This window comes from Struthio camelus, chromosome Z (assembly GCF_040807025.1).
Source record: "Struthio camelus isolate bStrCam1 chromosome Z, bStrCam1.hap1, whole genome shotgun sequence".
NCBI classification, from domain to species: domain Eukaryota; kingdom Metazoa; phylum Chordata; class Aves; order Struthioniformes; family Struthionidae; genus Struthio; species Struthio camelus.
The window spans coordinates 78,073,792-78,101,397 of NC_090982.1; the positions used below are offsets into that span (position 1 = coordinate 78,073,792).

The 27,606-nt window shown below is 54.0% G+C and overlaps 2 protein-coding genes across 7 annotated transcripts in view; one reads left to right on the forward strand and one right to left on the reverse strand.

The window, feature by feature from the left end:
* Positions 1-1,711: 1,711 nt before the first annotated feature.
* LOC138064637 (C-C motif chemokine 19-like) lies at positions 1,712-5,571 on the forward strand. Its single transcript, XM_068928094.1, has 4 exons — positions 1,712-1,769; positions 3,045-3,168; positions 3,527-3,623; positions 4,435-5,571. Exons 1-4 carry the CDS (start codon positions 1,712-1,714, stop codon positions 4,453-4,455), a joined length of 300 nt encoding a protein of 99 aa, XP_068784195.1. The 3' UTR covers positions 4,456-5,571.
* Positions 5,572-24,855: 19,284 nt separating this feature from the next.
* Positions 24,856-27,606, reverse strand: part of LOC104152005 (interleukin-11 receptor subunit alpha) — a 42,573-nt gene continuing 39,822 nt past the window's right edge. For all 6 annotated transcript variants that reach the window (XM_068928210.1, XM_068928214.1, XM_068928211.1 and 3 more), the window contains one exon: positions 24,856-27,570. In XM_068928210.1, coding sequence (XP_068784311.1) covers positions 27,173-27,570 — 398 coding nt within the window. In that variant the 3' untranslated portion in view covers positions 24,856-27,172. The remainder of the gene's footprint in view (positions 27,571-27,606) is intronic.

Genomic DNA, 27,606 nt, shown 5'->3' on the forward strand with positions numbered 1-27,606 from the left:
TTTGTGAGTGATAAAAGGAGACAGGTGCTGACTGAAGTTAAGCTAGCACATCCTGTTTTTACTGCTCTTCCTGCCAACCGGCTCTCTCCCTTGGCATGGAGATGGCCTGCTAGGTCACGGGGAGCAGCTGGATGCAGGGGTCTGGTGCCTCTCTCCCACCATTGGGAGCCCATGCTGGTGCCCAGACAGGGGCACCTCAGCTGATGGCACAGCTGGAGCCTCCTCTCACTTCTTACTGCAGATTAGCGAAGGGGCAGAGCACGCTATCTGTGGGACTCGTACATCCAAGAAGACACCAGGGAATCACTGACCTCCTCCAGTTCCAACTTTGTGGCTTGTCCCCGTGGAAGGGCAGCACTCTCTGCCAAGGAGCAATGGAAGGCCAAGGCTGGAGTAAGGGAGAAGATGGAGGGATGAAGGTCTTGCTCCAGGATTTGGCCACCTTCGCTGGGAACATTTTTTACTGGTAGCTAATGGGAATTTTCTCTGATGCAACTTGTGCTGCTGCTTCTCATCCTGACCCTGGGCCCCTCCAAGTAGATCCTGGCTCTGGTTTCCCTCCAAACCCACATCAGGCAATTGCTGACAGCAAGGACAGCCCCTTCGCTTTCCCCTTCCCTTCTCCATGCTGCCTAAACCCACTGCTCTCAGCATCCTATATGCCACCTATCAAGGCTGAAGCAGGCTGGTTAACGGACCTTGCCGCAGGAGGTGCTGGCCCAGTGATGATCCATCTTCTCCAGGAGAAACAGGCTCTGAGTGTAGGTTGACAGTGCAGGTTTGCAGCAGGAGCGTGGGTCTTCGCTCCCTGCAGTGCCTGCATAGCCATGGAGCTGCTCTGCAGCAGTGCAGACAGAGCTCTTCTGCTCTTATGTCGAGAAACCTGTTTCCAGAAAAATCTGCAGTGCCTTTGGCTACTAGCCCATTTGCTGGGACACCTGGGAAGCATGCTGCCTTTTGCACATGGGCTCGTGGCCTCGGAGCAGAGCATGCAGGCTGGGTCCTCCCCTGCCGGTGTTGGCATAGAGGCACCTTGGAGCCGGAGAGGTCGGATGCCAGGCTCTGGATAAGCCCAGCACCCAGGCACTGGGGGAGGCAGGAGGAGCCAGCTGGCTCCTGCAACCGGGTCAGGGGGATCCAGGGCAGCAAGGCAAACTTCAAGGGCTGAGCAGTGTGGCAGGTTCCCCCCAGCAGAGAGAGGTACCTGGAGAGAGGGACTGAGGCAAGTTCTCCCCTTGACCTCAGAAATGTTGATGAGCCATTGGGAATGTCTCAGAGATGTCTTGGAAGAAGGACTGGGAAATGTGCAGGATGAGACCCCAAATGTGCCTGCTCAGGGCTCTGGGGTGCTTTTTCATGGTGAGCAGACACCGGGGCAACCCTGGTTCTGGCCAGCAGGCTCTGTGCCCCGGGCCACCAGCAGTGGAGAGGGCAGGAGGGTGTTTACCTCTGGGCCAGAGAGCAGCTGGATGCAGGGAAGGCAGCTGGGACCTTCGGGAACTGCTCAAAGATCGAAATCCAGCCTCTGGCAAGCCTTGTTGCAACTTTCCAGCGCTCTTCAAAAGAAAGTGAAAGCCACAAACTGGATGGATAAATAGGCAGTGGAGCAGCAGTGTCAGAGCACAGGGAAGCTGCACAGAGCGCTCACCTCTCCTGCCCGGAGGACCGCAGCCAGCTCCCAGGCCATCCTCTGCCCAAAGTCGGCAGCGAAATGCAGCACCCGCATCTTCTGTGCATCAGCCTCCTGGTGCTGGGACATGTCCTGGACGGTAAGAGGGAACCTCTCGGGTGCCTTGCTTGCAGAAGGGAATGGAACCAGCTTCTAGCCCCCTTTTGCTTTTCCAGCAGACATTTAGAGGGACCCACTGCTGGGAGTCTGTCACAGCCCTCCTGAGTCATCTGCTTGCATCCTATCCCAGAGGAACTCTGTGCTGCCTAAAGTCCAGGAAGGATCCTGCAGGGCATGAGGGGGGAGGGCTGGACTTGGGAAAGGCGGTGGAGCAATCCTGCCTCCCAGTGCCCTAGCCCAGTCTGTGCAGACCAGACTGGGATGGTCTCAGCCCCTTTTCCCCCTGCGGGAGCAGGACTGCTGCAGGTCCAGCACCTCCGGCACACCAGGGGAAATGTGTTCCCCCTGGCAGTGGAAAGGAAGCTGTCTCTTTGGTGTGGGGTAGCCCCGGGACGAGCAAATAGCTCCCGGGTCTGCAATGCTGCAGGGAGTTATAGTCATCCCAGGGCATTGCCAGCCCTGCTGGGCATTAACAGTAAATAGAGCATTTGCTTGGAGGATGGCTGGGCTCCCCTACCCCGCCACGAAGCGCAGATAGTTGTGTCCCTCAGCTATAACGGGACTGATCAGTGTGGGGTGGGCTAGTAATGGGGTGATTGCAAAAGCAGGCATATAGCAAATATAGACAAAGACATTCCCAGCCCCTTGGGGACAGATGTCTTCAGTATCTGTATCACAGCGCCCCGGAGCCAGGCGAATGCTTTCGTCCTGCCCTGCCCAGCTGGCAGGCACTGGCTCCGGGGTTGCAGGAGGGAGCTACGTGTGCAGGAGGGGCGCCCTCCTCCAGCCTGTTCTTTTTCACTTTCTTTGCTTTCGGTCGGAAGGAGGCAAAGGGCTCCCAGCGCCAGGGAGTGGGTCCAATAAAACTTGAGCGTGCATTTGCGATCAGGGCTGTGCGCAAGGGCACGGCTCGCTGTGGCAGTGGAAGCACGGAGCTCTGCACTGAGCTAGCAGGGACACCATCCCACTCAGCTCCACGTGGGGCATGGTTCAGATGGACTCCTTCAGATGGAGCCCACCTGCTTAGACAACAGCAATATTCCCCAGCCAGAAATCACTCTTGCTTTTCATACTCCAGCCCAATTTGTTGCTTCTGAGCTCAGCCTGGCTGAGCACAAAGAACTCACTCCACAAGTGCTAGTCCCAAGGGGACCAGGGTGTAGGGAGCTCAGATTGGCAGGATCACCTGGGGGTGGTGAAGCTGCTGCTGCCCACAGGGAACAACCTCAGCCCACATGTTGCATTCCTCCCCCAGTGTCTAGTGGGAACAATGTCGTGGACTGCTGCCTGCGGACGAGTCAGAATCGCATCCCCCAGCGGATAGTGCAGGACTACCGGATACAGCTGGTGCAGGACGGCTGTGTCATCCCTGCCACAGTGTAAGACACCCAGGCTGGCCATGCGGCAGGGAGGCGCTCTGCAAGGAGGGAGGCAGAGCAGGGTGGAGGGAGGGTAAGAAGAGAGATGGGGCTGAATTTGGAGACAGGGGAATGGGAAGAGAAGGGAAGACCCTGGAGATCAGAGGCCCAAACAGAGTAGGAGAGACCTGCTGAGAGGGGAACACCTGAGAAAAAAGACAGGGAAGAAACTCATCTCAAGTCAGGGCAGAGGAGGGCAGTGCTTTACCCTGTGTCCTGTGCCAGAGCAGTGGTGGAGGCAACGGGTGAGAGCTCTGGCCATGCTGGAGAATCCCCAGGGTTTCTCGCTCAGGTCTTTTTTTTCCCGTGGACCTGGCAGGTTCATTACCATGAAGGGCAAGCGCCTCTGTGCTCCCCTGCAAGCCCCATGGGTGATTCACCTCCGAGAGAAGGTGGACGCCAACTCCGCCAGGAAGGTAAGGACTAGCCCTCAGCCTGCCTTGGCTCAGCTCTGTGGCCAAGCATTGGGGTAGCCCACGGGCAGGTTTAACCAGTCACCAGATAGCATTTTCCCAGTCTGACTGGGGTGCTGGTCAGAGCCGGGGAGGCTGTTACAGCATACCATGGATAGGCATGGATAATTGGTCTCAGTTTCCATCCCTCCTCCCTCAAACTGGGATCGGTGTGCGTCCTCTGCAATCCCTCTTCCACCCCAAATAAATCCAGCCCTGGCACTACTGTATGCAATAACTACCTTCTGCCAGGCTGGGAAAGGCCACTGCTTCCAGGGCCTCCCTGGGCTGAGATGCAACACATACGTCTTCACAGGGGCAAGGGGAAAGTTTGCAATGAGTTTGGTGGGTGCTTTGCAAGTCCTCGTAGGCATGTCCATGACCCTGGCGGTGGGCAGCCCCTGCCAGGTCCCAGGTTGCCTCCTTGCCTCAGAGATGTGGTGCTGCAGTGATTTGGGAAGGATGAAGAAAGCAGCCCTTACCTTTTCAGCTGCGCCTCTCTGCATCTCTTTTGGAGAGTTTGGTTTCCCACAGCAGTGCCAACCCTTGGCGGCCCAGGACATTTGGATGCCAAAAGAGGCTTGCGGCCCTGTGCAAGGATGCCCAGGATGAGGCTGCGGTGCTTTTGTAAGCAGATGCACACAGCTGTCCCTCCACTTTGCCACCGTGGCTTGGCCAGGGGAGGAAATCCCCAGTGACTGCCCAGACCCCAGGGAAGGGACTCCTGCCCCTGAGGCATCACGCTCACCCACTGCTGTATTTTTCATTTCCTCAGGCCAAATCTCAAGGCATATAGGCTCTGAAGAAGGCTGTGGCTGGCCCCCATGCCTGTAGCTGGAGCTAGCTCCCAGCTGTGAATCTGAAGCTTGTGAAGCCTGCCTGCTTCCCTTCCCAGGCACAGGGTGCATGGTAGACCCTCCTCAGGACTTGTGCCAGTGTGCGGGGCTGTGCAGAGTCCTGCCTGCTCTCTCTTCTTTGCTCTGTCTCCAGCGTGATTGAGAAACCTGCATCAGGCTGAGTGGGGAGCTGCTGGACTGAGTGCTGAGCTCCCCAGCAAGGAGAAACCCCATGAGTGAAGCGGGGCTGGCGGCACGTGGGTTACGGCCAAGTTTTGGGGTTTTACCTCTGCCACATTCAGGAACTTGCTGGAAGCTGGTTAGTGGATTTTTCTGTGCGATGAGTTTGAGGGGGTCTCAGCCTTCCCTTTGGAGCAGCAGCCACGGTCTCCAGCACAGGCCCGTTCCCTTTTCTTTCCATCCGTATCCCTGGGCCTGAGCTCTTCTGTGGCCTAGGAGGAGTTGGCAGGATGGAACAGTGCAGGGATGGAGGGGAGGGATGGGGATGTCCCTCACCAGCCGTGCACGGTGCCTGTCCCTCACTGAGTGTGACCTGGACCTCCTCAGAGCACAGCAGGGCTGATGCGGTTCCTCTTTCGAGCCCCGACATCCCTACAGTTTTTCCTTTCCTGACCTTTCTTGCACGGGTTGAATTGGAGCCGGTAACAGCAGTGCCAGCATCCGTGGCGGCCTGGCAAAAATGCGCCAGGTTTGCCCAGCCCTGCCATCAATGGGTGTCTGCAGCGTGACCCTGGCATCTGCTGCAGCACCCATGGCCTCGCCTGCTTGAGGGAAACGAGTGATGAGCACCAGCATGATGCTGACTGCCTGGGGCAGCGGTGTGGAAATAGGCCAGTTTTCAACGCTTCACACCCCCTTCCCAACACGGCTGCCTGGCGATGCCGCCCCCCCAGCCCCTGCTCTCTGCGGGGACATTGCCACCACGTCTGCCCCGAGCGCCTGCCTGGGCAGAGACGCCTGAACAGCGTTTGCACCACACTCAGGTGTTTGCTGCTGGATCTGTTTGAGGCAACAATTACGGGTGTAACTTGCTTCCTCTCTCTCTCTCTGTTATTTTGCAGTGGTTTTGTTAAATAAAAAAAGAAAAAAAAATTAGACAGTTGGCCTGCCTCATATTTGGGTCCCAAATCCAGCCATGAGCATGGGAGTGAAGCACTGCCTTGCAGGGCTTGCTTGCAGTCAGTGCTCCCTGCTACACCACGCAGGCAAGGAGGCTGAGCCGTGCACCGGGAAAGGAAAAGAGACTTTCAAAGGGGTGAAGGGCACTTTTTGCAGGAGCTGGGCTTCAGGTCTTTTCTGGGAGTCCCTCAAAACCATGGTCGGGCTTCCACCCTGCTCTGGGCCAGCAGATAAGGTTGCCTGAGCTGGCCCCTGGGAGGCTGTGTTACACAGTGGAGATGGGATGAGGAGGAAAGTGTGGGAGTACTGCACCATGCAGGCCAAACCACTACAATCCCCTTGTGCGGCTGCCAGGTCAGCGGTCCCCAGCTGGCAGGCGGCAGAGCTTGCGGTGTGGGCTGCTGTCGGGAGTGTGGGCAGACAGCTTGGGTCACGCAGGCGCGGGAGTGCTCTGACGGGTCGTGGACAGCAGGGACGGGGAAAGAGCGCAGATGCCAAACAGTAGCACCTGCTGCAGAACTAAAGGAACAGGAGGTTTGCCTTTGCGTCAAAGGCAAGCTGAGGCACACCTTGACTCAGATCTTCTGATTCCCCTGGTGGTTCAGTGCTGGCTATAGGTTGGGGTGCCAGGGACAGGAAAGAGATTTTGGGGAAATGGAGGCTGCTACAGACCCCAGTGCCCCTGCTTCTGGACCTACCCGAGGACAAGGCATAGAGGGCAACCACAGGCTCCTGCCCCATGTCACTGGTGAGCTGGGAGTCCCTGGCCGTTTTGCCCCTGCACCCTGGCTCTCCTGGGTTTGTGCCCTGGGACTGTGGATAACGATGTCTCTCAAGACAAGTCAGTCTGCCCTGGGACCTGCTGTCCCAAAGTGGCATTGCGTCGTCCTGGAAACCTCCCTCTCATTCAGGCCATGCAAAGTTTGAATAAAACTGCTTTGCTGTATGAAAGCATCAGCCAAACGAGTGCAAGTAGCGTTAGGCACAGCCAGCAGACACCACTGCTTGCCACCATTGCACACCATGCTCTTGCTGCCAAAGGCTGTGGTGTCAAACAAGACTGTTCATGCAGTTAAATCATTAGCGCTACCCCGGCATGGTTTTGTTCCCAGCCAGCTGGCATTGCCCAGTACTGAGCTGGGCATAGTCTGGAAGTGAGAGGCCCCAGGACCATTCCTGAGAGGCAGGAGGGATGCGATCCTCTTGCTTGGAGGATGGGGAAGTTTCATGTTACCGATGTGGACTGATCTGTGCCAGCTGGCCCGGGAGGCAGGAATAGTCCAGGGCAGGTACGGATGCAGCCTGCTCTGTTCGACTGGCTGTGGCTTGGTCACCGTCCCCTTTGAAGTACAAAGCACCTTTGTGGTGAACAGGAGACCCGCTCAGAAAGAGCTGGGGTTTATAGCAGCTGGCCTGTAAACAGGACTTCCCTCTGCAGGGGCCAGGGCAGGGCAGCACAGGGCAGGGCAAAGTGTGAGATGGGCTTCCAGCTGGGCTGGATGCTTTGCGGGGCTTTAGTGCTTTGAGAGGGCATTTGTATCTCCTGGGGTTCCCCTGCCCATGGCTATGTGTAGTGGGTGGATGCTGGGATCATGACCGCCACGGCTGCTGGACAGAGGCACAGCACCTTGCAGTGAACAAGCGTCCCCAGGCAAAGGAGCCTACAAGGCCACTGATTTGTCCTGAGGATGGTGCCCACGGTGGTGCAGAAGCTGGGCTGTCCAACCCAGGGGAGGCCCTTTTTCTCTCCTGGTCTGCTGGCTCCCTTGGTTTGGTGGCAGGGGTTTTGGTTCCCATTGTGTTCCCCCTGCCGGGCCCGCCTCTCTGGTATCTGAGCACGTGCAATGCCCTGGGACCTGCTGTCTCTTGCTTTCCCAGAGCCTTTGCATCAGCTCTGTCCCAGATCATTAGCTTTACTGACAGCTCCAGAAACCCAATCCTGAGGAGGAGGAGGAAGAGGAAGATGGCTGGTAGGGGAAGAGAGGCCAAGACAAACAGCAGGAGTGGGAAAGGAGAATGGCTGGTGCTTGTTTTGGCAGGAGCCTTCCTGCTGCTCGCTCGATGACCCAGTGAGGGATCATGCTTGGGGAGGAGGAGGATGCTTGGGCTGAGCTGCTGCAGCTGGTGCCCAGGGTCCCAGAGCAGGACAGAGGCGGCAGGAGGAGACTGCGGCAGCCAGTCTGAGAAAGATCAGGTTCATCCTCGGCTGGAGGCTACTCTGGCAAAGAGCATGGTGCTCTGGGGCCTGGCCCAGCTCCTTGTGAAGCTGAGGGAGAAGGGGCTTGCAGCAACCTCCTTGACACTGGAGGCAGGTTCCCCTATTTCCATCAGGATTTGCAGGGCTGTTTGGCCAAGTTCCCTGTAAGAGTGTGGCTGCAAAGCCTGTGGATCTCAGCTCTTTTGGGCCAGTAAAGGTGTCCATCTCAGCAATGCAGCCGTACATCACAAATCCCTGCTACATCACAAATCTTGTCTTTTCTGTTGCTAAGGACTGTGGTGACCTGGGCCCCAGCTCTGCTAGCAGGCTGCCCTGACCCTTGGGTGATGGACCAACTGTCAAGGACAGGAGGAGACTCTATCCTATCGAGCAGAGCCCTCTGGTCCAGCTCAGCCAGGGCTAAAGAAGATATGTGGCCTGGCTGGGTGTTCCTCCTCCAGCCCTGCAGCAGCTGACCCCACTGCAGAGCCTGTCTCTTGGAAATCTGCCAAAAAACAGCATGGCTCTGTACTAAGTAAACTGCAGACTGAGTTCTTCTTGTAAAAAAACCCTCTTTGGAGGGAAGCAGCCACTTTCCTTGAAGAAAGTGGCAAATCACTGCTGTGTCAAAAACCTTGGGTCCCAGCCAAGAGCAAGTCTCAGTAGACATCTTCCAAGTCCTCCTGTTTCTTTCTCTCTCCCACCATGTTTGTCCCATTCATTTTTTAACATCACCCCACTCGCAGGATTCAGTGTGGCAGGATCAGGATCCATTGCAGTACGATGGTGACATGCCCTCAGAAGATCCAGGGTTATGTTGCATGGATCAGTTTGAGGTATTCTGGAGCATGGATCAAATCACACACAGTCTTTTATCCATGTCTGGGACCCTTATTTCTCATGTCATGGACTAAGATATTGTAACCAAAAAGCTTTCCAGAGGAGCTAACAAAACAACCGCTTGCCTGCTGACTGTGCAAGGCCACAAAAGAGAAGCAAGGCTGCATCTATGAAAGCAAAGTAAACATGCTCTGGGTTGTTCTCTGACCCCCCAGGTCTCACAGCTGGGATCAGGAGAGCCCTCCTGACTCTCCCATGTGTGGTGAAAGCTGTGTCGGGTGCTTCCCAGGCTGTATTCACATGACACAGCAGGCACCATCTACCCAGCTGAAGTCTTAGGGTCCACCCTAGTGGCATTCCCAGCTAGGAGGTAGGAGAAAAGGTAGTGTTTGGTCCATAGCAAAGGCACCCCATGTTGCAAAATTTGCTTCTGGAGTGACTGGAGAGCTCTGATCCAACCATCTTCTGCTGCTGAGCTGTTCTGTTGTCTACCTGGAGCTGGACAGTGTTGACCCCTCTGATAAGGAGCTGCAAGGCACAGTGGTGTAGGAGCGTGGAGGAACTTCCTCCCCACCCTCTGGCTAGCACAGCTCCCAGCACCCGCAGTCAGTACCAACCCATGTGGTAATAACTGACCACAGCAAATCTGCGAGAAGAGAAAAGTCCCTACCTCCTCTTTGGACGGAGGGCCCAGCCAGGCCTGAAGCAGAAGAGGCTTGTCCCTGTGCCAAACTGCACCCTCCCCTGAATGCAGCTGAATGTGAGGTGAGCAGCATCGGCAGCGTGCTAAAGACTCCCGTGGCCCTCACAAGACCTCTCCACATTGCTCGCTGGTGCACAGGTATCTGCAGAAGCTGCGAATGTGTCCCCAAGCACGTTTGCCCATGGCAGTGCTGGTTGTTACCCGCACTGGTGCTTTTCTCTGCTTGGTGCCATGGCAAGGGGCTGCTCTCCATGGGCACAGCTCCCTTGGCATGAGCACTGAACCTGGCTGGCAGGTTCCATGTTGGCACAGGAGAGCAGAGGGCCCAGGCAAATCCATCCATTTTATGGGCAGACGACTGCACCAGGGAGCCTGTAGGGCAGGATGGCTGCTCCTGGGCAGGGAGGGAGCATCCCATGGCCAGCTGGAGCTGAGGACCCCAAAGCACTGCATGAGCTGCTCCCTGTGCACCCAGCCCTGTCCTGCTGATGACCCAGCTTACGATCCGGCTCTCATCGCCCACCAACAGTGGTGGCTGGCAATACCTCACTCACCTGCTCAGAAATGCTGGGCCTGGGACTTCCCACTCCCTTCCTGGATCTGTGGAGAACCCATCCCAGACCACAGCTTTTAGTTTTGTTCCTCAGCTTTTTGGTTTCACTCTGCCCTTCAGTGTCTGAATGTTTGGTCAGACCCTTCCAAACAAAGAAATAACCCAAACGAAGCAGGGAGGTGGGTTTCCCATGATTAAGGCCTATCCCCATCCATGTGTTGCACATAGGACTTGGGGTTATCACCACAGTCTCCTTCACAGGGGTTAGGCTTTCCTGAGGCTGGGAAGATGCAGGTAGAGCCTGGCCTGTAGGAGAAGGGATGTGGGGGGATTGGGGTGCTTGAGAGCTGGTCTGAATTCCCTCAAAGGCTGATTCCAGAAGCTGGCTCGTGCTTGGGGAGTGCAGTGTAAAGCAGTGCAAGAGCGTTTACCAGAGGGCAGGAGCAGCAGCAGAGCCTTGCCAGGCCTCCTGACAGGGGAAGGGCCAAGATTCCTCCTCTTCTCCCATGCAACGGGAAGCGCCCTGGAGACCTCTCCCGCACTGGTGTGATCTGGCTACCTGGTTGCTGATCCCCGGGACTGGAGCAGGGGATCGAAGTGCTTTTCCTGACCCAACCTCAAAGTGTGGTTCAGGTCCCTGGAGCCAAACTGAACCTAGAAGTTGCCTGATATAGGCATATCTTGCACCGATGTAGGGCTCAGTTCTGTGCATTTACAAGGAGCTGGTACTCCAGCTCATTGAAGTGTAGGCTCAGCCATGAGCCATGTGCATTATTGCCTGGGACAGGCCCCGATTCCATAGCTCAGATTGCCCTTTGGAAGGGAGGTGGGGAACCGAGCTTGGTCATCCTTTCTATTCTCAGATGTACTCATCTTGCTACACACAGTAGCAGTAACACCTGAAGATTAAAGAGAAAACCAAGAGGACAAACAAATAAGAGACTTGTCCTGCTGCCAGGAATCTCCCTGGAAAGTACCTTCCCCATTAACCATCCCTCCCCATAAACCAGCAGGCAGTGATGGCAGGCTCAGTGACATTTGTTGTGCTGTTCCCCACCTTTCCCTCCTGATGTTGTGCTTAGCCCAGCTGGGCCGTAGGTGAGCTTATCTGGAATTTGCGTGCTGAACTATAAATCAGCACAGGCGTTTGAGAGTTCCTGACAAGCTTGGATTGCTCTTGTTTCACCTGGCCATGGGATGTGGGGAATAAATCATGCTGCACCTCAGTAGCTGTTCCTGAGTCTGCTCTTTGCCCAAGGCAAGACACTCTGGCCTGAAAATGAAAAAGGCATGGGCCCTGTTTGCTCTACCTCCAACCTGGGTTCACTAAGAGCTCGTAAATCAGTGGTAGTCGCAATGTGGTTGGGACTGTTGGCTGTATGCATGTGTCACTGTCCTGGATCAAGCCATGAGCCCAGAGGAGCGTTTCCTCATGCCTCAAGCCCTGGGCCATTGCAGGACCTGTCCTCAGGATAGGTTTGGGCCAGGGAAAGGGAGATATAGAGGCTGGGAACTTAGCTGGGGCCATCTGGGATTCAAAAGCCTGGGTTTGCCCCAGGAACTCTCCTTTCACTTGCAAGCTCACTTGCTCCTTGGGGCTGGGAAGACATGAGTGTGGCCTCCCTGACAGCCATCTCTGACATGTAAGGCCAGGAATTCTTTGGAATTACCTCCAGCCTATACACTTTAAAGGCTTGCCTTAAGGTTGCTCCATTTCAGCTGCAGAAGGTCTGCTGGGATAAGCCCCACTTCTGCCAGAGGGTTGCTAGCTGTAAGACACACTCAGAAGGTCTTCCTGGGATCTTTGTTCAGCTCTAGCTAGTGCAAAGGTCTAATTCTGGGGTCTTCTGTCCCGCTATCTGCTGAACCCTGTGGTGCCCAGTTTCTGCCTTTCTTGCCAGTATTTGGGAAGTGAGATCATGTGGGTCCTCTGTGAGCTGAGGAGGCTCTGCTCCAGGACACCTCCCCGTCCTCCTCGTGTGGGTTGTCTCCATCAAAGGTAGAGCAGGGGGAGGCAGGTGGCTCAGGGGAGACCAGGGGAGCCCATAAGTGGGACTGGAGCCCTCCCTGCCCCTCACGAATGAGGGTGGGATGTGGGGTGGTTCTGGCTTTTGCTGAAAGAGCCTTTCTGCAAAGACTATCTGTGACATAGGGTCCGGGGATAAAAAGGAGTCTTCTGGTGAGTCTAGTGATGTCGGTTTGCCACTGGTCCACTCTGCCCCAGGCTTTGCCTGTGTGGTGGCCGTTTTGTGACTGACCAGAGAGATTTTAGTCCCTAGGCAGCTGTGTTGTCTCAGTGCAGATTTGTAGCAAGACTAAAGGTGCAGTACGGCTGCTTGGCTTGGGAGGCTTACCCTCCGCAGCCTTCAGTCTGCCTCCTCCACCAAACACTTCTTGCTCTTCTCTGTTTTCCCACAGAAGGCAAGATTTCCTGCTTGCAGACATTTTGCCTGGGAAAACCCCTCTTATGCTAGGCTGTGCACTGACTGTCCCCACATTGCTAGCAACTTTGTTTATGTACACATTCATTAATCTTGTTTAAACTATCGAGACATCAGTTTCCACTGTCTCTGGGGAGATGATGCTCCAGAGAGGGAGGATTTGCTATTGGGAGTCTTCTGAGCTTCTGAGGTGGTCTTTGGCAAGGAACTCAAGCATTTTCCTTGAAAGACCCTGCAACTTGCAGTTTCCCACCACCACCTTTTATTCATTTGATGTGGCTTTTGGAAAGGCACTGGTCAGTATTTACAGTGATGGATGACAGCCACTGCATTGCAAAGAACAAAAGCAGAAGTGTCCCAGATACGCTACAGCTACAGATTCACCCTCTTCTCAGTGCTTGGTTTCATTTCCCGGCTGCTGCGCAATTCTCCAGCATCTGCCTCTCCCCCCACCAAGGCCAGCTACCTCCAGGGAATTCCCAATGTTGGAGGCTGCAGAGCTGCCGGGTTTCGTTGCCATTTCTCACTTGGGGTAGGGATGATCTGCCCTGTTTGGGTTGCATTGCCCCATATCTCAGCACAGACACTAGGAGCCATAGATATTTTAAAGCACGATGGCGGATGGTTGGAGGGAAACTCTCCCCACCTTGGCCTGGTTTCAAGCTAGACTAATAATTAGCCCTACTGATAGGAAATCAAATGCAAGTCATTTGTGGCAAAAATGAGCATCTCCTGGCATGCTGTGGGATCAGAGTTAAAAACTGTGCTAGTGTGGACCGAAGCAAATAATCACCATAAAAAGCCAGTGAGTCAGCCTTGTACCAAGAAGCACTCAGATCTGCAGCGTGACCTGGAAGCAGTTACAGTGGTGACAGGAGAAATGGGAACAGCATTGCAGCTATTGGGATGTGGAAGAGGGGGTACAAGTCCTGTAGCCTGCTGTCGGTGTCCCCTTCCCTCATTCAGGGACCACTGTTTTGGTTTACCTCTGAGCTGTGTTCAGCGAGGATCCTGGGTGCCACTCATGAGTGATCCTGTGTTGCAGGAGTTTTGAAATCCACTCTTGATGGGAGAGGTGGTCCTGGAGAAGAGCAGGGGATGGCACATCTGGGCTTTGGAAAGGTGTGACCTCACTTAGGAGGGCTGCAGTGGAGAAGAGGTCTGGACACACCAGCCTCCAAGCATGGACTGAAGGAGCTTCGGTTTACCCTGGAGGCAAGAAGCTTCCAGTAACAGATAAGATGCTCTCCAAAGCAATAGAAGGCTGCTACGAAGCGGAAGTGCAGGAACTATTTTCTGAGTTTACTTTCGGTAGGACATGAAATCACAGGAGACCTTGGGGGCATACATTATGGGGAAATTCCATCTATCCAGAAGAGGCAGCTGGAGAAATGCGAAGTCTTCATTGCTGGAAACTTTTACAGTTAGACCAGCACCTGCTAGAAAGATTTAAGTAGTACTGGACTATTCTGTTCTATGGGGTTCCCAGTGGGAGAGGTGGGCTTTCTCTGGCTTATGGTATTTCTCTGAGGGCTGCATGAAGTCACGGGGAACATGATCTTGGGGACCCCTCTAGAAGGTGGAGGTGGAAGGGAAGACTCACACTCTGAATCCCTCACTCATCTTTTGGATGTGTGACATAAGGCACCCCATGGCCACAAGAAGCCCTTCTTCCCCGGTGCAAATTCAGGAACTGACCTAGTGCCATGGGACAAAGCTGCCTCGAGAGCAAGCAAAGAGGTTGGCAGGCCTGGCTGAAGGAAGCAGATCTTGCATCATGTCCTCGAATCGCTCTGAAGCCAAGCGGGCTGTGCAGACGCCAATAGCAGAGTGAAAGTTGTCAGTCGTGAAAAATGACATCCTTGCTGTCACTTGGGACCATCTGGGCCACGCGCTACTGTGCTGGTGGCAAGGATTTTGGCAGCTTTAGATCTGTTTCACCAGCACAGTTTGAGACTTGAGTTTGGAAAAAAAAGCAACCCAAAGAGAGAAAAGAAAAGAGCTCTTCAGGGGAAATGTAAAGCCAAAGAGTTTAGCATGAAATGCATTTTGAAAGCAGCTGTGGTGCCTCGTTCAGAGATAAATAAAGGCTGGTTTGAAGTGAGAGAGCTGGCTGGCAGGACACGCTGTTCCCATCTCACCAAATGTATTCCAGACCACCTTTCCTTGCAGGGCTAGGTTCCCCACAGAGCTGCTGGAGGAATCCTGGCAGAGATGAGTGTTTTGGCCTGCTATTCCAAACGGCAGGCGTGCGTCTGTGCGGGAGGCGCTGGGCACACCTTGCTCCACTGCTTGCTCTGCCCCAGATGGAGCGGTTCGCCCAGCCAGCAAACAGGAGGGTGCTGTCTCACCCCAAAACAGATCACATTTCTTGCTTTCCTTTCCCCCAGGCTTTTGAGCGAGCCCTGGTGCAAAGCCTTAAGAAGATACGAGGAGCTTAGAGAGGGCATGAGATCTGCGTTGCGTTAGGGTGGGTGTCTCTGGTTCACGTCGTGTGCATGCTGCACATACATACACGCAGGTTTTCATCAAACATGCTGTGCAAATGGAGAGTGGGAGACAGCTGTGTAACAAACTCTTTTGCTCTCTCAAAGGAGGCCTTTTGGGGTCCCAGCTCCCACCACACTGCTGTGTGGCTGCAGCATGGAGCCATGCCACTGTGCTGGCCTCCAGAGTTGCCTCTCCTTTGGCTCCTTTATCTGCAGCACCCCTCGTCCCACCCCACCATGGAAAGTACTCCTGAGCAAGGAAATTTCTTTAAAACATAGAGGCCCCGAGCACAAGCTCCTTCCCGAAACGTGGCTGCTGAAGGCCGTGTTTGCTAGGCTCTTGACATGCAACCCCATGGTCAGAGCAGGGGCAGGACTCAATGTCTTGGGGAGAGGGAAGCTCTACAGTGCTTCTTCTTTCTCTCTAAAGAGCTCGGAGAAGGACCCATCCACCTGGTCGTTTATTTCCACCCTTGTGAGATTTTGAAATGAGGATTTTTAAGTGGGAGGCAGTCGTGAGAGTTTGGCTGGCAGGAGATCTGCACTGCCTGGCCCAGTAGGTAGGTCTAAATGGAGGCTGTGATGTTTGGTTGGTGAAACGCATCCGAGTCTAGAGCATTTTGACCAAAACAGGCCTTGAAGTGATCATGCTCAGCACTTTAACAGAATGAGGAATGGCTGGAGGGGGAAACATCTGGCACAGGACCAGAAGCCAGACACACTCCTAAACAAGAGAGACATGGCCTTGGAGGAGAAAAGAGGCATGTAAATGGAGACAGAAGGGGTCAAGAGCAGGTTGAGTTTCTCTGAATCTCATTTGTCTCCCTTTTGCTGCAACTGTCTAAAGTAAATATTGGGGCGCTGTGGTGTACCAGAACATGCCAGGCCATTCATCACAGGCTGTGCTGACTGCTGGGACAAGCCCATGCAGAGCAGAAGCTCCTGGCTCTCTCTAGGGGCTTTGCTTCACTTGCATCATCCATTTGGAGGCTGCAGCCTTTCCCGTTCTGCATGCAGGCAAATACAAGCAAAGAGCTGCTCCTTCCAGGCAGGGCATTAACCCCAGCCCTGCAAATGTGACCCCATGGTGCTTTTTTACAAGAGCTCTGGCTGGTTGTCAGTAGGGTCATTGCTCTCTCTTCTCATAGCTCATGAGCAGAGCATTGCTCTCTCTGCTCATCCCTCAGTCCAGGAGGGAATTCCTCCTAGGGCTGGATCTCTCTCCTTGAAAGGTATTACTGATCACAGTCAAACAAGCCTTCTGGGTCCACAGTACTGATAATTTCCTTTCCTGGGCCAGTACTTTCCAATCTGAGCTGTCCCAATCTGCTTGGTGTTGCTGTTCCTCTTTGGGATGCTGGCTTTCGCTTCCCAAACAGTGTATGTAAGGATGGAGGGCAGGTTAGGGACAAGGTTTTGACCTTACTCTGCTACCAAGGGCTTGCTCTGAAAGCAAAGAGAGCTAAACTGGGTACCAGCTCTTGTCTCAAAAAAGTCCATAGCTCCGTGCCACACTCATACGGGCCATTAGAGACAAGATGGACAAGGAGTCAAATGCAGAAATCCCCAGGCGAGCTTTTTTCTTGGCTGTAGGGACACCACAGTGATAAAAGGGAGCTGGAGGAGGCCATGGCGGTTGGTTCTTCGGGGTCTCCCCCATGGATCGAGGGATGTGTGCTGCCCCAGAGGCAGTGTTTTCATTCCCAGCCTTCCCAGGGGTTTCCAGGCAGAGGATGACCAGAGCCAGGAACAAGTAGTCAGAGAGAGCAAATCCAGAGTGAGTGCGGGTAGAGCTGCCAGCAGGTCAAAGGCAGCACAGGACAGGAGAGCCGGGGAAGTCTCTGAAGCAAACGATGTATCAGGCTGATATTCCTACCAGGGCATACGAGCGAAAAGCGGAAAGTCCCTGGCTGGCTCTTCTGTGTCTGATAAGGCAGACTGGCTGTGTGCCCTGCTGAGGATGGACTTGCTTGCAGATCCTTTGTTACAGGAAACAGAGAGGAGAGGCCTCAGGAGAGTAGTCAGAGTGATGGGACAATAAAGGAGGCTCCAAGCAGAGCGGCTGTCTTAGCTAGGCTCTTGAACTACATGGGGAAGTTGTTGCAAGGTCCCAGGGAGCAGGCCCAGGAGCTTCTGGCCTATGCACTGCGAGATTAGCACTGAAGCCCACTTGGCCTCATCTCCTCTTTCCTGGTGCTGGCAGTTACACTAGGACTCACCTGGAAACGTGCTGGCCCCCGTGGGAACCATGAAGGTCTTTCAAAACCTCCTCCTCCTGCTCCTGGAAGGCCAGCCCAGCACCCTGTCCCCTGACAGCTAGAAACCTCCTGTTGTCCCACTGCAGTGCTCCCAGGACCAGCCCAGCTGCTCCTGCGCTCATGGTGTCCACAGGCCTGAAATGATCCGTGTCCATCCCTGAAATGATCAGGTTGCAAATTTAAAAGAAATAGGAGTCTCCTCCTCACACTCTGTGTAGATAAATCACGGACACCTGCAGTACAGGGTCCTGGAGGAGCCAGATGCTCAGCCAGGCACTAGTCAAACGCATCAGGGTAGGTACACTGCTGCCCATTAAACCCCCCGGGGCCCAGGCAAGCTCCACCTGGGCAAGTTCCTGTGCTAGTGACTGCTGGAAGCTGAGAGGGGATAGCAGAGAAGGATAACTCTGGTTTACTCTGTTTCTTGTGCTTTTTCTTATGTATTTAGTAGTGGTCTCTGCTGAAGAGAGATCTAGAGTGATATGGCCTCTGCCCTGACCCAGGACAGCCATCCTTAGGCTGTGTCCTATGCCCTTTGCACTGCTAAATTTCATCCCATATCTATTGCACTCATTTCCTCCTGTAAGACACTCTGACACTCCTCTGAGTTATCAGTGAATGTCATTAACCTGCTCCCACATTTCGTGTTACTATCCCACACCCAGCCTCACTGGGTGCCCAAGCAGCTCTCCGAAGCACCAAGGACCCTAATCACTGCCCTTTCAAAACACCCTGCTGCAGCATACCCTCACGCTCTGACTTATCCACCTGCCTCACTAATCCTCACCTCCTCTGGTATTGCCAAAATCAAATGGCATCTCCACCTGCGTCCTTCCTCCCACTCCCATGTGCCTCATGATGCACCCCTCTGGGCAAGATTTACCGGGCAAAGCAACTGTGTGGGCAAGAAGGAAGCTTTGGTTTAATTAAAATGCACCAGGACTGCAGAGATCAGGTTTAGCACTCGTGTGGGAAGCAAACACCTGGCTGAGGATGGGGAACAGTTGCACATTCGTGCTGAGATGTGCAGGGAGGCCAAGGATAACAGAGTCAGGACTGAGGGGTCCCAGGAGAGTGGACAGGGTCTGCATTTAGGAAATGGGGGGTATGTGCCAGGATGAGGGGTACCAGCAGTGCTGGGCTAGCAGAGCACTGCAAGGCAGCCCTGTCCTTCGTCCCTGGGAGATTTTCACCTACTGAATGCCTGTCACATCCTGAGGAAGTGGCGCGGCTGCAGATAGAGATGTAAGCTTTGTCTGGGAGGGAGTGTGACGGCCCTTTGACCTGGTATCCTGCAGGGCAAGAACTCCCCTGGCTCCCAGCATTGCCTGAACAATGCTGAACCAAATGATCCTGCCTCTCCAAAAAATCCCAGCGAGCAGAAAAAGCCAGCCACCCATTGGGAAAGAGAAGGAAGGCACCGCCGAGCCTCTTCTTTCTTTTGTTCGGATGGGCAGAGTCCAAGGCTATCCACCACCGTTCCTGGCTGCACGCATGTGTTAGCACATCCTGGAGCCCAACAGGAGCTGGCAGCCGAGAAAAGTAAGCTGGAAAGGACCGTGCCTGTGGGCATTCAGCCATCCAGGGGGGCCCAGGACTCAGGGCATGATGGATGAGTTTGTGCAGTCTTTTTATGCACTCCCTGTGCTACTGTTTGCTCACAGTGATGGGCCCTTTCAGCTCCTTACAGTAAAGAAAGGGTTCATCCCTGCTGCCCAGGGAGGCTGAGGTAGCAGGGCTGGTATAGTGTTTCAGAGCAGCCTGGACCACCTTAGGAGCTGACTGTGGCATAGAAAATTGCTGATGGGTCACTCTACCACATTTTAAGCTTTTTTTTTTTTTTTTTTTTTGAAATTAAAGGAATTTCTCATGACAGGGATGCATGCAGTGAACACAGCAAGGCTCAGAGCTGTGCACAGAGTAAGGGGCTGCTCTGAGTGATGCCTGCTCTCCTCTTAAGTCTTTAGCAGCACCAGTTACTGCATCCCATGTACCGTTTCTGGAGGGGCAAGAACATGCATGGTTATCTTCTGTCAAGACACCCATTTCCCCCAGGAAAAATGGGGTAGAGGGGTGGCAGATCTACTCTCCCACTTGTGGCCTGCCTCGTCTACTTAGAGGAGACTGAAAACTCTTTAGGGAGGGGATTAGCTTTTGTTTTGGGGCTCAGAGTAGGTCTGAGTCTTTAAACACCATCCATAATAATGATGATTCCTGCATAGCTTGGACTTGCACGCATGGCTGACATGTACCTGTAATCTGAGTGCTATGATCCTTGCAGTGTGCAGGAAACCCAAGCCATCATGCTGAGTGCTGGCACTGGCCACTGCAAACGCATCAGCTCCATCTTTCCCCTCTACTGTCCTAAAGGAGGGGAGGTGACCGCCATGCTCCTCCAGGCCAGGGAGCTCTGCTTTGATTGCACAGAGCTTGTCTTTGCAGGAGGCACTATCTCAAGGACTCTGATGTGCTGAGATGAGTCCACAAGCCTCACCTCCTGCGACTCTGGGAGTCCTTCTTTGCTCTTCTCGCACAAATACTGAGCAAAATCAAAATGCCTCCCGAACCTCTGACAGCAAAAGAGGTGTTTGTGGGGATGCCAGAGGAGCTGAGCACATGATGCCTTTGAATGCACCCTGGAGCGCATGGTAAAAGGATTTGCACACAGTGAGCATAGGAGGAAGCCGAAATCCCCATCCTAGCACGTCTCTGCTACTCTTCTTTAAGCTCCCAAGATGGTACACACATTTCTGTCCTGCATCAGCTCAGGGCTGATAGCCCTGAGCCCTGCATGGACCCCTTCATCCGCTGCTTGATGTCTCACTCCAAACTATGCTCCAGCCCCGTGGCGAGAAATAGAGGGCGGCATCACATTGGTGCTCCAGACACAGTCCCTAGTGCCACTCCCTGGCTTTGGCTCTAGTGCCACTGTGAAAATATACCTTATCCTCTAAGTGTGGTTGTCAGGTTGTCACCAGATTGTGCATGGCCTGTGTGAGGATGCTGAAAGCCACCTGGTTTACAGCCAGGTGGGCCGAGACCCTTGCTAAGCCCACAGTGAGTGAACGCCAGTGAATAATTCACAGCTAATCAAGGATGTTTTGCAGTAAGCTCTGAGCCACGCACAGCAAATATCTCACACTGACGTTGTTTACCTCTGCAGTAAAATAAGATGCTGGTTACACAGCAGTAGATTAAAGGGCTCCTAATGTCTTTATTGGGTACAAGATACACATACTCAGTCCGGTAACTATCTTCAAAGCAAAAAATTAAAGGCAAAACTAAATGATCAAGGCAGAACTCAGCATTTCATCAGCCTTTTCACAATCTGCTCAGGTCTGCAGATTATACAGCCCTGCGTGTACTTGTTTAAAGAATCACAATGTTATAAATCAGGTTCATATCCTTAAAGGAACATTTGCAACCCCCTCTTACCCCCCACCCCCAGGGCCTTGCCCTCCCTCCTCTCGCATCATATCAGCCAGGCCCCAGTCAGTGGCTGCATTCTTGCAGGAGTGCTGATTGCTCCTCTCTTATGGAGGACACCAAAATGCTGTCGAGGAGTGCCGGACTGCAGGGCAGAGAAGCTGCCGTGGCCCTGCTCAGATGCAGCCAGGTGTCTGTTTGGTGAAGCTCTCCAGGTAGCAACAAAACTCCAGATCCTAAAGACACTAAGAGGCCGAACTTCCCTTGCTGACAATAGGAGTGCAGCTTGGCTGGGCAGCACGCCTTCTTGCCATGCTCTCTTTGGGTTTCAGCTGCTGCCCATCACCATGATCCCTGGCCTCCTTCTGTGCAATTGTTCTCTGGATCGTTTTCATTTCAGGATCCCAGCTGTGCTTTGGAGAAGGGTGTGGGGATTATTATTAAACTGGGGAATTACAGTAGTGGTGGCAGTGGGTTGCGTTGCAGCATGTGCAGGGAACTTTCACTTCCCTTTACCGCGAGTGCCCCAGTGAAGGCAGCAGATTTTTTCAGAGATTTTTCCTTTGAAATGGCTACCCCAGTTCCCAGTGCCTTCAGGAGGAAATGAGAGCAAGAACCTGCAAGTACCGGTACCCTTTTCTTTGGTCTCCAGACCCCTGCTAGCCCTTAAGTCTCTTACAGGCTTCCAGGCAATCCTACAGAGCAGAGTGCACTGCATCAATGAAGCAGGTCTGCAGATCACCCATCAGGTTTTCATGGCTCTGCCACAGACCCTCAGGCAACAGTTTAGGAACTGCTGCATTTGGCAACAGTTTAGGAACTGCTGCATTTAAAGGATTGTGCAGAAAAAAGGGTAGATCAAAATGTTATTGATTGCAGAACCTGATCCCGGAGCAGAGCAAAGCGCTTATGCAACAGGAATAAACAAACACAGCTAGACTACCGCAGGAAGTGGAGGCCACTAACCCACTGCAAGGTCTAGCCACAGACCATGCCGTCTCCTTTGACCTGCCTTAACTTTGAGGCCTTGATCCCTGCTGATGTCCCCTTCTGTGATGTCGGTCACAGAAGGCTGCCATTCGAGCAATGGTGGTATATGAACTGTACTAGGTTTCCTTACGTTTGTTCTTTTGCATTGGGCTTAGCCCCTATGGGTTCTGTTGCTCAGGAGGCATCTTTAGCCACAGTATGAGCAGGAGTCTGAGTTTCCGTTCCAGTGGCCCCTGAAGACATAGCAGCGTCCATCCCAGGACATTAAGCTGTGAGGATGGAAGTAAATGAAGTAAATGTTCCCGCATGCTGGAACACTATTGTCCAGCTGAGGATGCTGAAAAATCCTCAGCACCATTCCTGCCAGGTTTTGGCCCAGGTCAACTAGCCCTGCACCAAACAACCACCTGAGGCCAAGCACCTTGTGTGCCATGCCGGTTGGCCTCAGGGCCAGAAAGCTGATTTCCTAGTACAGATGTAGCTGGAGGGTGTAGTTCTAGACGCTGATTTCAGCATGATGGTTCCAGAAGCAAGTGTGTCATGGTGAGTTATTGCATTTAACCCCCTGAGAGGCCAGGGGGCTGCAGCCGCAAGGGAGGCCAGCTTGGGCTGGAGATGCTCATCCCTTACCTCTGGGAACAGAAAACTTATTTCCCCAGCCCCCTCAGCTACCCTGCCTGCTCGTGCCTCCCATCCGTCACCTCCTGGGGGGATCTGAACCAGCATAAAGGGAATGAACAGCTCCGTGACCTCCTGCTCAGTCCAGCACAGCCAGTCTGCCTTTGCAGCCACTGCCCCACACTACAGGCACGGCTAAGACCCCATGAGAGTCCGCTCTCGTGGACGCAGGTCCTTGGCTGGAATAGCTTGGTGCAGCTTCACTGGTGTCTCCGAATCATTGGCTGCTTTCTGGTAAAGGATGCTCTCACCTGGCAGAACCAGGTGAGGGTTGTGGATGGTGTAACTCTGCTGCAGGGGAGAGGGGACATGGCTGGCCAGTTTGCCCTGGAGCCACTGGCTTACTGGTTAGCTTAGGACCAGTCAGCACCACAACCACAGCAGGCTCTATCCCCCAGGGACCTGGGAGGAGGAAGAAAGCAAGGTGAGGGGGCTCAGGGGGTGCCTGCTGCTCATGGTAGCCTGTCACCCTTTACAGATGCCACACAGAGGCAGGAAGTGTTTTTGCTTGGTGAAAGCCACCCGGGGTGGAAATATTAGAACCTTGAGCCTACAGGGAAGGGCCAGACCAACTCCTGGGACCTGGACTGCAAAGCTGAAATCAGACACGTGTCACAGCAATGACGTGACATCCTTACGTAAGGGGAATTACCCATCCCTTGGTGTCCTCAGGTCAGGAGAGAGGTAGGGTCAATAGTCAGAAAGGAGCCGCGGGGTTGGGTAATATTCAATTAGGGCAATATTAAATGGCCTGGGGAGTACCAGCATGGTCTCTGATGCTGTGGCTGTGCAGGCACACAAGTCGGGCAGGCAAATAGATCCTGTTGGGTCAAAGCCGTCTGTATCTATAAATCATACCTGCCAGAGGAATGCAGCCACATCTGCGCTGAAGTGCTTTTGCTCTGCTGCCTTCAGAGACTGTGACTTTGGCAAAGGCATGGGGAAGCTTCTAGCCATGGGGATGCACCAGAGCCCACCCTGTCCATGTTGTCACTGCCTCTGCCCTGATCCCAAAGTCCCCAGACACCAGCACATGCCAACACAAGTGCTGGCAGGGAGCCTCGCTCTCCTGGAGTGAGCCAGAAGGGCTTTTCACTTGCTATGCTTGCGGTTCAGTAGTTATCACAGCGGGCTTAGCTGAGGCTTGTGGCCCTGAGCCTCATGCTGCATGTTGGCTCCTGACAGCTCCCACAGTTTCTGTTTCCCAGTCATCCTCCTCCTTTCATTTTTTTATGTTTTCTCTTTGACTATAAATGGCCCAAGAGGGACTTCCCAGTCCTGCTGAGGAAGAGGTAATAATCCCTTCCTGAAGGAAGCGTCCAGGAAGCCTGAAGGACCCTTCTCATCCCAGAGTAAGTGATGCCAAACAACATCCCCAGGCAGGAAATGCTGGAGGCAGCAAATGGAGCTGATGCTGCCAGGAGTGAAGCTCCTTAGCACTTTGCGGAGGAAATATAGCTGCTGCTGTTAGTTCATTAACATGCCGGGTGGTTCCTAGGAACGGCTCCTTTTACAGCCGTGCAGTGAGTGCACCCCGAGGCACCTTCACCAGGCAGAGTCTCTCCTACGCTCCAGTTGTTTGTGTTTCTTGATGCACACATCCAAATATTGCAAAGCATTAGAGCCCCAGGTTTGCCATGAAAGCAGGTGGCACACTGCTGAACTGCCCAAAGTCCCTTTGTGGGCCTCCAAGGAGTACTTCCAGTGGGAAGATTTACTTCTTTCTGTTCTACTGTCTAGAACTGCTCTCTCTCAGAGAGAGCAGCCATGCATATGCAAGATATCCAGAGATCTTTGTTTTAGACACAAAATCTTCTTCTTTTGAGACTCTTCTCTTCTCCCAGGTGAATCTACCTACATGGTGGCCCAGGGGATCTCTAAGAAAATTTGCATTCAGGCTCTTTACTCTTGGATGGCGCTGGAGGCTGTTGATCCTGTATAGCGGCTGGGGTTGTATCCTGCCACAGAAGCAGCCCTCTACACAGGACGGACACAGCCGATTAATACGATGCATTTCTCTCCATTAGTGTTCAGAGCAGACCCCGACATTGCCTAATTGGTTTGATTTGTCTGCATTAAATATTTACTATCTACAGTTAACTCTTCCATTAACTATGATGCATCATGTTTGACTGCATAAAAATGTTGTAGTGATTCCAGAGCCGGCAGAAAACTCTCAGAAAACTGCTGTGCAGGGTTAATACTGGAAACCACAAGATGATCTAGGGCTGAGTTCAAACAAACACGCACGAGCCTGGAAACACATTTGGGCTGGCAAAAAACATCAGACAAGCGGGCACATCCACCTGCATGGCCTTCATTCCTTCTTCCTTCATTTATGTAGGTATAAGGGCTTGCACATGGACCTGGGGGTTTGCTCTCATGCAAGCAGGAATGAGCACACGTTTGGCTTAAGAACCACAGAGTACTCAATTCCCAGCAAAGCCTCTGGGTTTAGCTTTGTGGCTATCCCAGAGTTCACGATGTTATTAGGGTTAACGAGAAGTATCTCTTGTATATACATGACACTCAGACCCATGGGCACAGGGTGAGGGATGGATCTCCTATGACGAGGGCAAAGCTAGGCAGTTAGGAAACAAAAGCAGTTTAAGAAATGATGGAGAAAGAAACTGGACCCTGAAAACTTGAACTGTTTGGTTTTTATTCCTTTTCACAGAATCACAGAATGGTTTAGGTTGGAAGGGACCTCTGGAGATCATCTAGTCCAACCTCCCTGCTCAAGCAGGGACCTCTAGAGCATATTGCCCAGGGTCACATCCAGACGGGTTTTGAATATCTCCAGGGAAGGAGACTCCACCACCTCTCTGGGCAACCTGTTCCAATGCTCTGTCATCCTCACAGTCAAGAAGTTTTTTCTCAGGTTTAGGTGGAACTTCCTGTGGTTCAGTTTCTGCCCGTTGCCTCTTGTCCTGTTGCTGGGCACCACGGAGAAGAGACTGGCCTCATCCTCTTGACACCCTCCCTTCAGATACTTGTACACGTTGATGAGATCCCCTCTCAGTCTTCTCTTCTCCAGGCTGAACAGGCCCAGCTCTCGCAGTCTTTCTTCATTTTGAGCTGTTCTTTCTTTCTGTCACTCGGACAAGGTTTGGATTGAGAAAGAACCTTTGCAAAATGGAAAGTCGAAGCATCCTGTTTCCAAGCTGTCGCAATGACTCTTTCCAGCCCTGCTCCCTTCGGAAATCGCAGCGGAAAGTTCTCACACTTCCCAAATTTCTCCCTCTTGCTCCTGCATCCAAAGCACTCTCCTCTTCCAGACTGACCGGTTACAAACCGCACGCGAGCTTTGCCCGCTGCTAACCTGGCTTTTGTCCAAATCGCTCCAGACTTTGCTTCTCAGAGAGTTACTGCAAGATTTCCCCTTGTCCGAGGAACGGCTGCGGGATCGCGGCCAGGCGTCTCTGGACCGGCCGGCCTCTCCCAGCACTTTCCCCCCCACGCTCGGAGAGGCCGTTCACTCCCTGCTTTGCTGTTGGGGAAGTTTTCTCAGCCTCCTCTCTCAGGGGAAGGAAAACGGTTCCTTTAGAGGCCGTTTTAAAGGCAGTGTTTGCCATCTAGTGGGAAAGCAGGGTCTGGGCATCCCTGTTCCCTGCTCGGGGCGGCGGTGGGACCCGGCTTCACCCTGTTTTTAGCATTCTGGGAGCTGCCGGCATGAGACAGCACCGTACTCCCGCCGGCCCATCGCGCCGTGCCGATCCCTGCTCCTTTCCTCCCCTGGGATCATTTTGGGGTAACCTGCCCTGTGGGGGAAGTGCCCCCTAGACCGGCCTCCCCACACGCAGCCCCACAGCCTGCATCCCCGTGGCGCCAGCCAGCCAGCCGTGGGCGAAGGCCACGGGGAAGGTGCCGGCGGGTGCGAGGGCTGCTGCAGGCCTCCCGCCAGCGTGCGGGGCGCTCCCCAGGTGTGGTTATTTTTACCCCAGAAAAGGGAAGGAACCAGGTTTTGAGGGTTCCCCCCCCACCACCCCCCGCCCCATGGTGGGCTGGGGGCCCTTGCAGCAGGCCGCCGTCGCCATGGCAACGGGGCCTGCCCTGCCGCCTGCTCCCTCAGCCGCACCTGGAGGGGTCTCAGCCCGGCCCGGTGGGGAGGAGGAGGAGGAGGAGGCCGGGGGGAAGGCTGGCACCCGCTCTCCTCCGCTCTCGTTTTTGGGGGGGGGGGCGTTACGGCAGGGCGGGCGGCATTTCCAAGCCTGTGGCTGAGTCCCAGGCAGCGCAGCAGGGCCCGCGGCCAAGCCTGCGGCTCCCAGCCCCGGCGGCAGGCCCCAGGGGCGGTGGTAAATGCCGGGGTGCCACATCAGCTTTTTGCAGCCCTTTGCCTGCCTCAGGGAGCTCACTGGGCCCTTTGCAGCCAGCCATGGATGCTTTCATGGGTAACGATCGCCGGCCCAAGCTCTTGGAGCAGTCCCTCGTGTCCGACGTACGTGAGGAGCTGAAGGAAGGGCTCTGGAGTGGGGGAGAAAGCACCATGTCCCAGATAAACAGCACCTTCCAGGTCAGCATCCTCAAGGGGCATCAGGGCCTTCCAGGTCGGCATCCTCCTGGGAGATCAGGGCCTTCCAGGTCAGCATCCTCCTGGGAGATCAGGGCCTTCCAGGTCGGCATCCTCCTGGGAGATCAGGGCCTTCCAGGTCAGCATCCTCCTGGGAGGTCAGAGCATCACAGAGGCACTGGTGGTGTCTCCTGCCCCAGGAGGTCCCAAGCGTAGACATGGATCCGTCACTTTTAGCTTCATAGCATCTCAGTGCACTGGGGGCTGCTGGGCACAGAGGTGAATATACCAGTGTCCAGCATGTCTGAGGAGCTTAGCTGCTGCCATGTCCAGCAGCTCTCCCAGCGTGAAGCAAGGGCTGGGGTTGCTTGTGCCCTGGGAGGGCACTGTGTACTGTAATCCTGCAAAGGTGCACAAGACTCCCAGTCATGTTTAATTTTGGCCAGTTGTTTTCAGGATACAGTGAGGGACCCAGTTGCATTGGCCTGTCTGTTTGTCTTCCCCAAGCGTGCAAAACCCTTGGGCCTGTTTAGTGTAATCCTGGAAACCCAGGGAGTACCTGAGTCCCTCAGCTGGTAGAGGAGCATTTGTGTAGGGCTAGGCTGTGCCGTTTGTGACTTCTCTTCTCTTGGTTCATCCTTGCAGACCAAGCAGCTGATGCAGCAGTTTGTGCAAGCGGGGGAATGTAAGGTGCAGCTGGTGGAAGGAGAGCAAGTAGGGTGCCTTCTTCCTCCCATCTCCCTGCTGGGAGCACGTTCCCCGTCCCTCCCAAAAGACATCTCTAAAAGTGTTTCCTGCTCTGTTTCAGTCCTCACAGCTCTGGAGACAGCTGGAGGAGAGGATGGATTTTCTGCCAAAGAGAAAAGAGAGAGGTCATCTCCAAGCA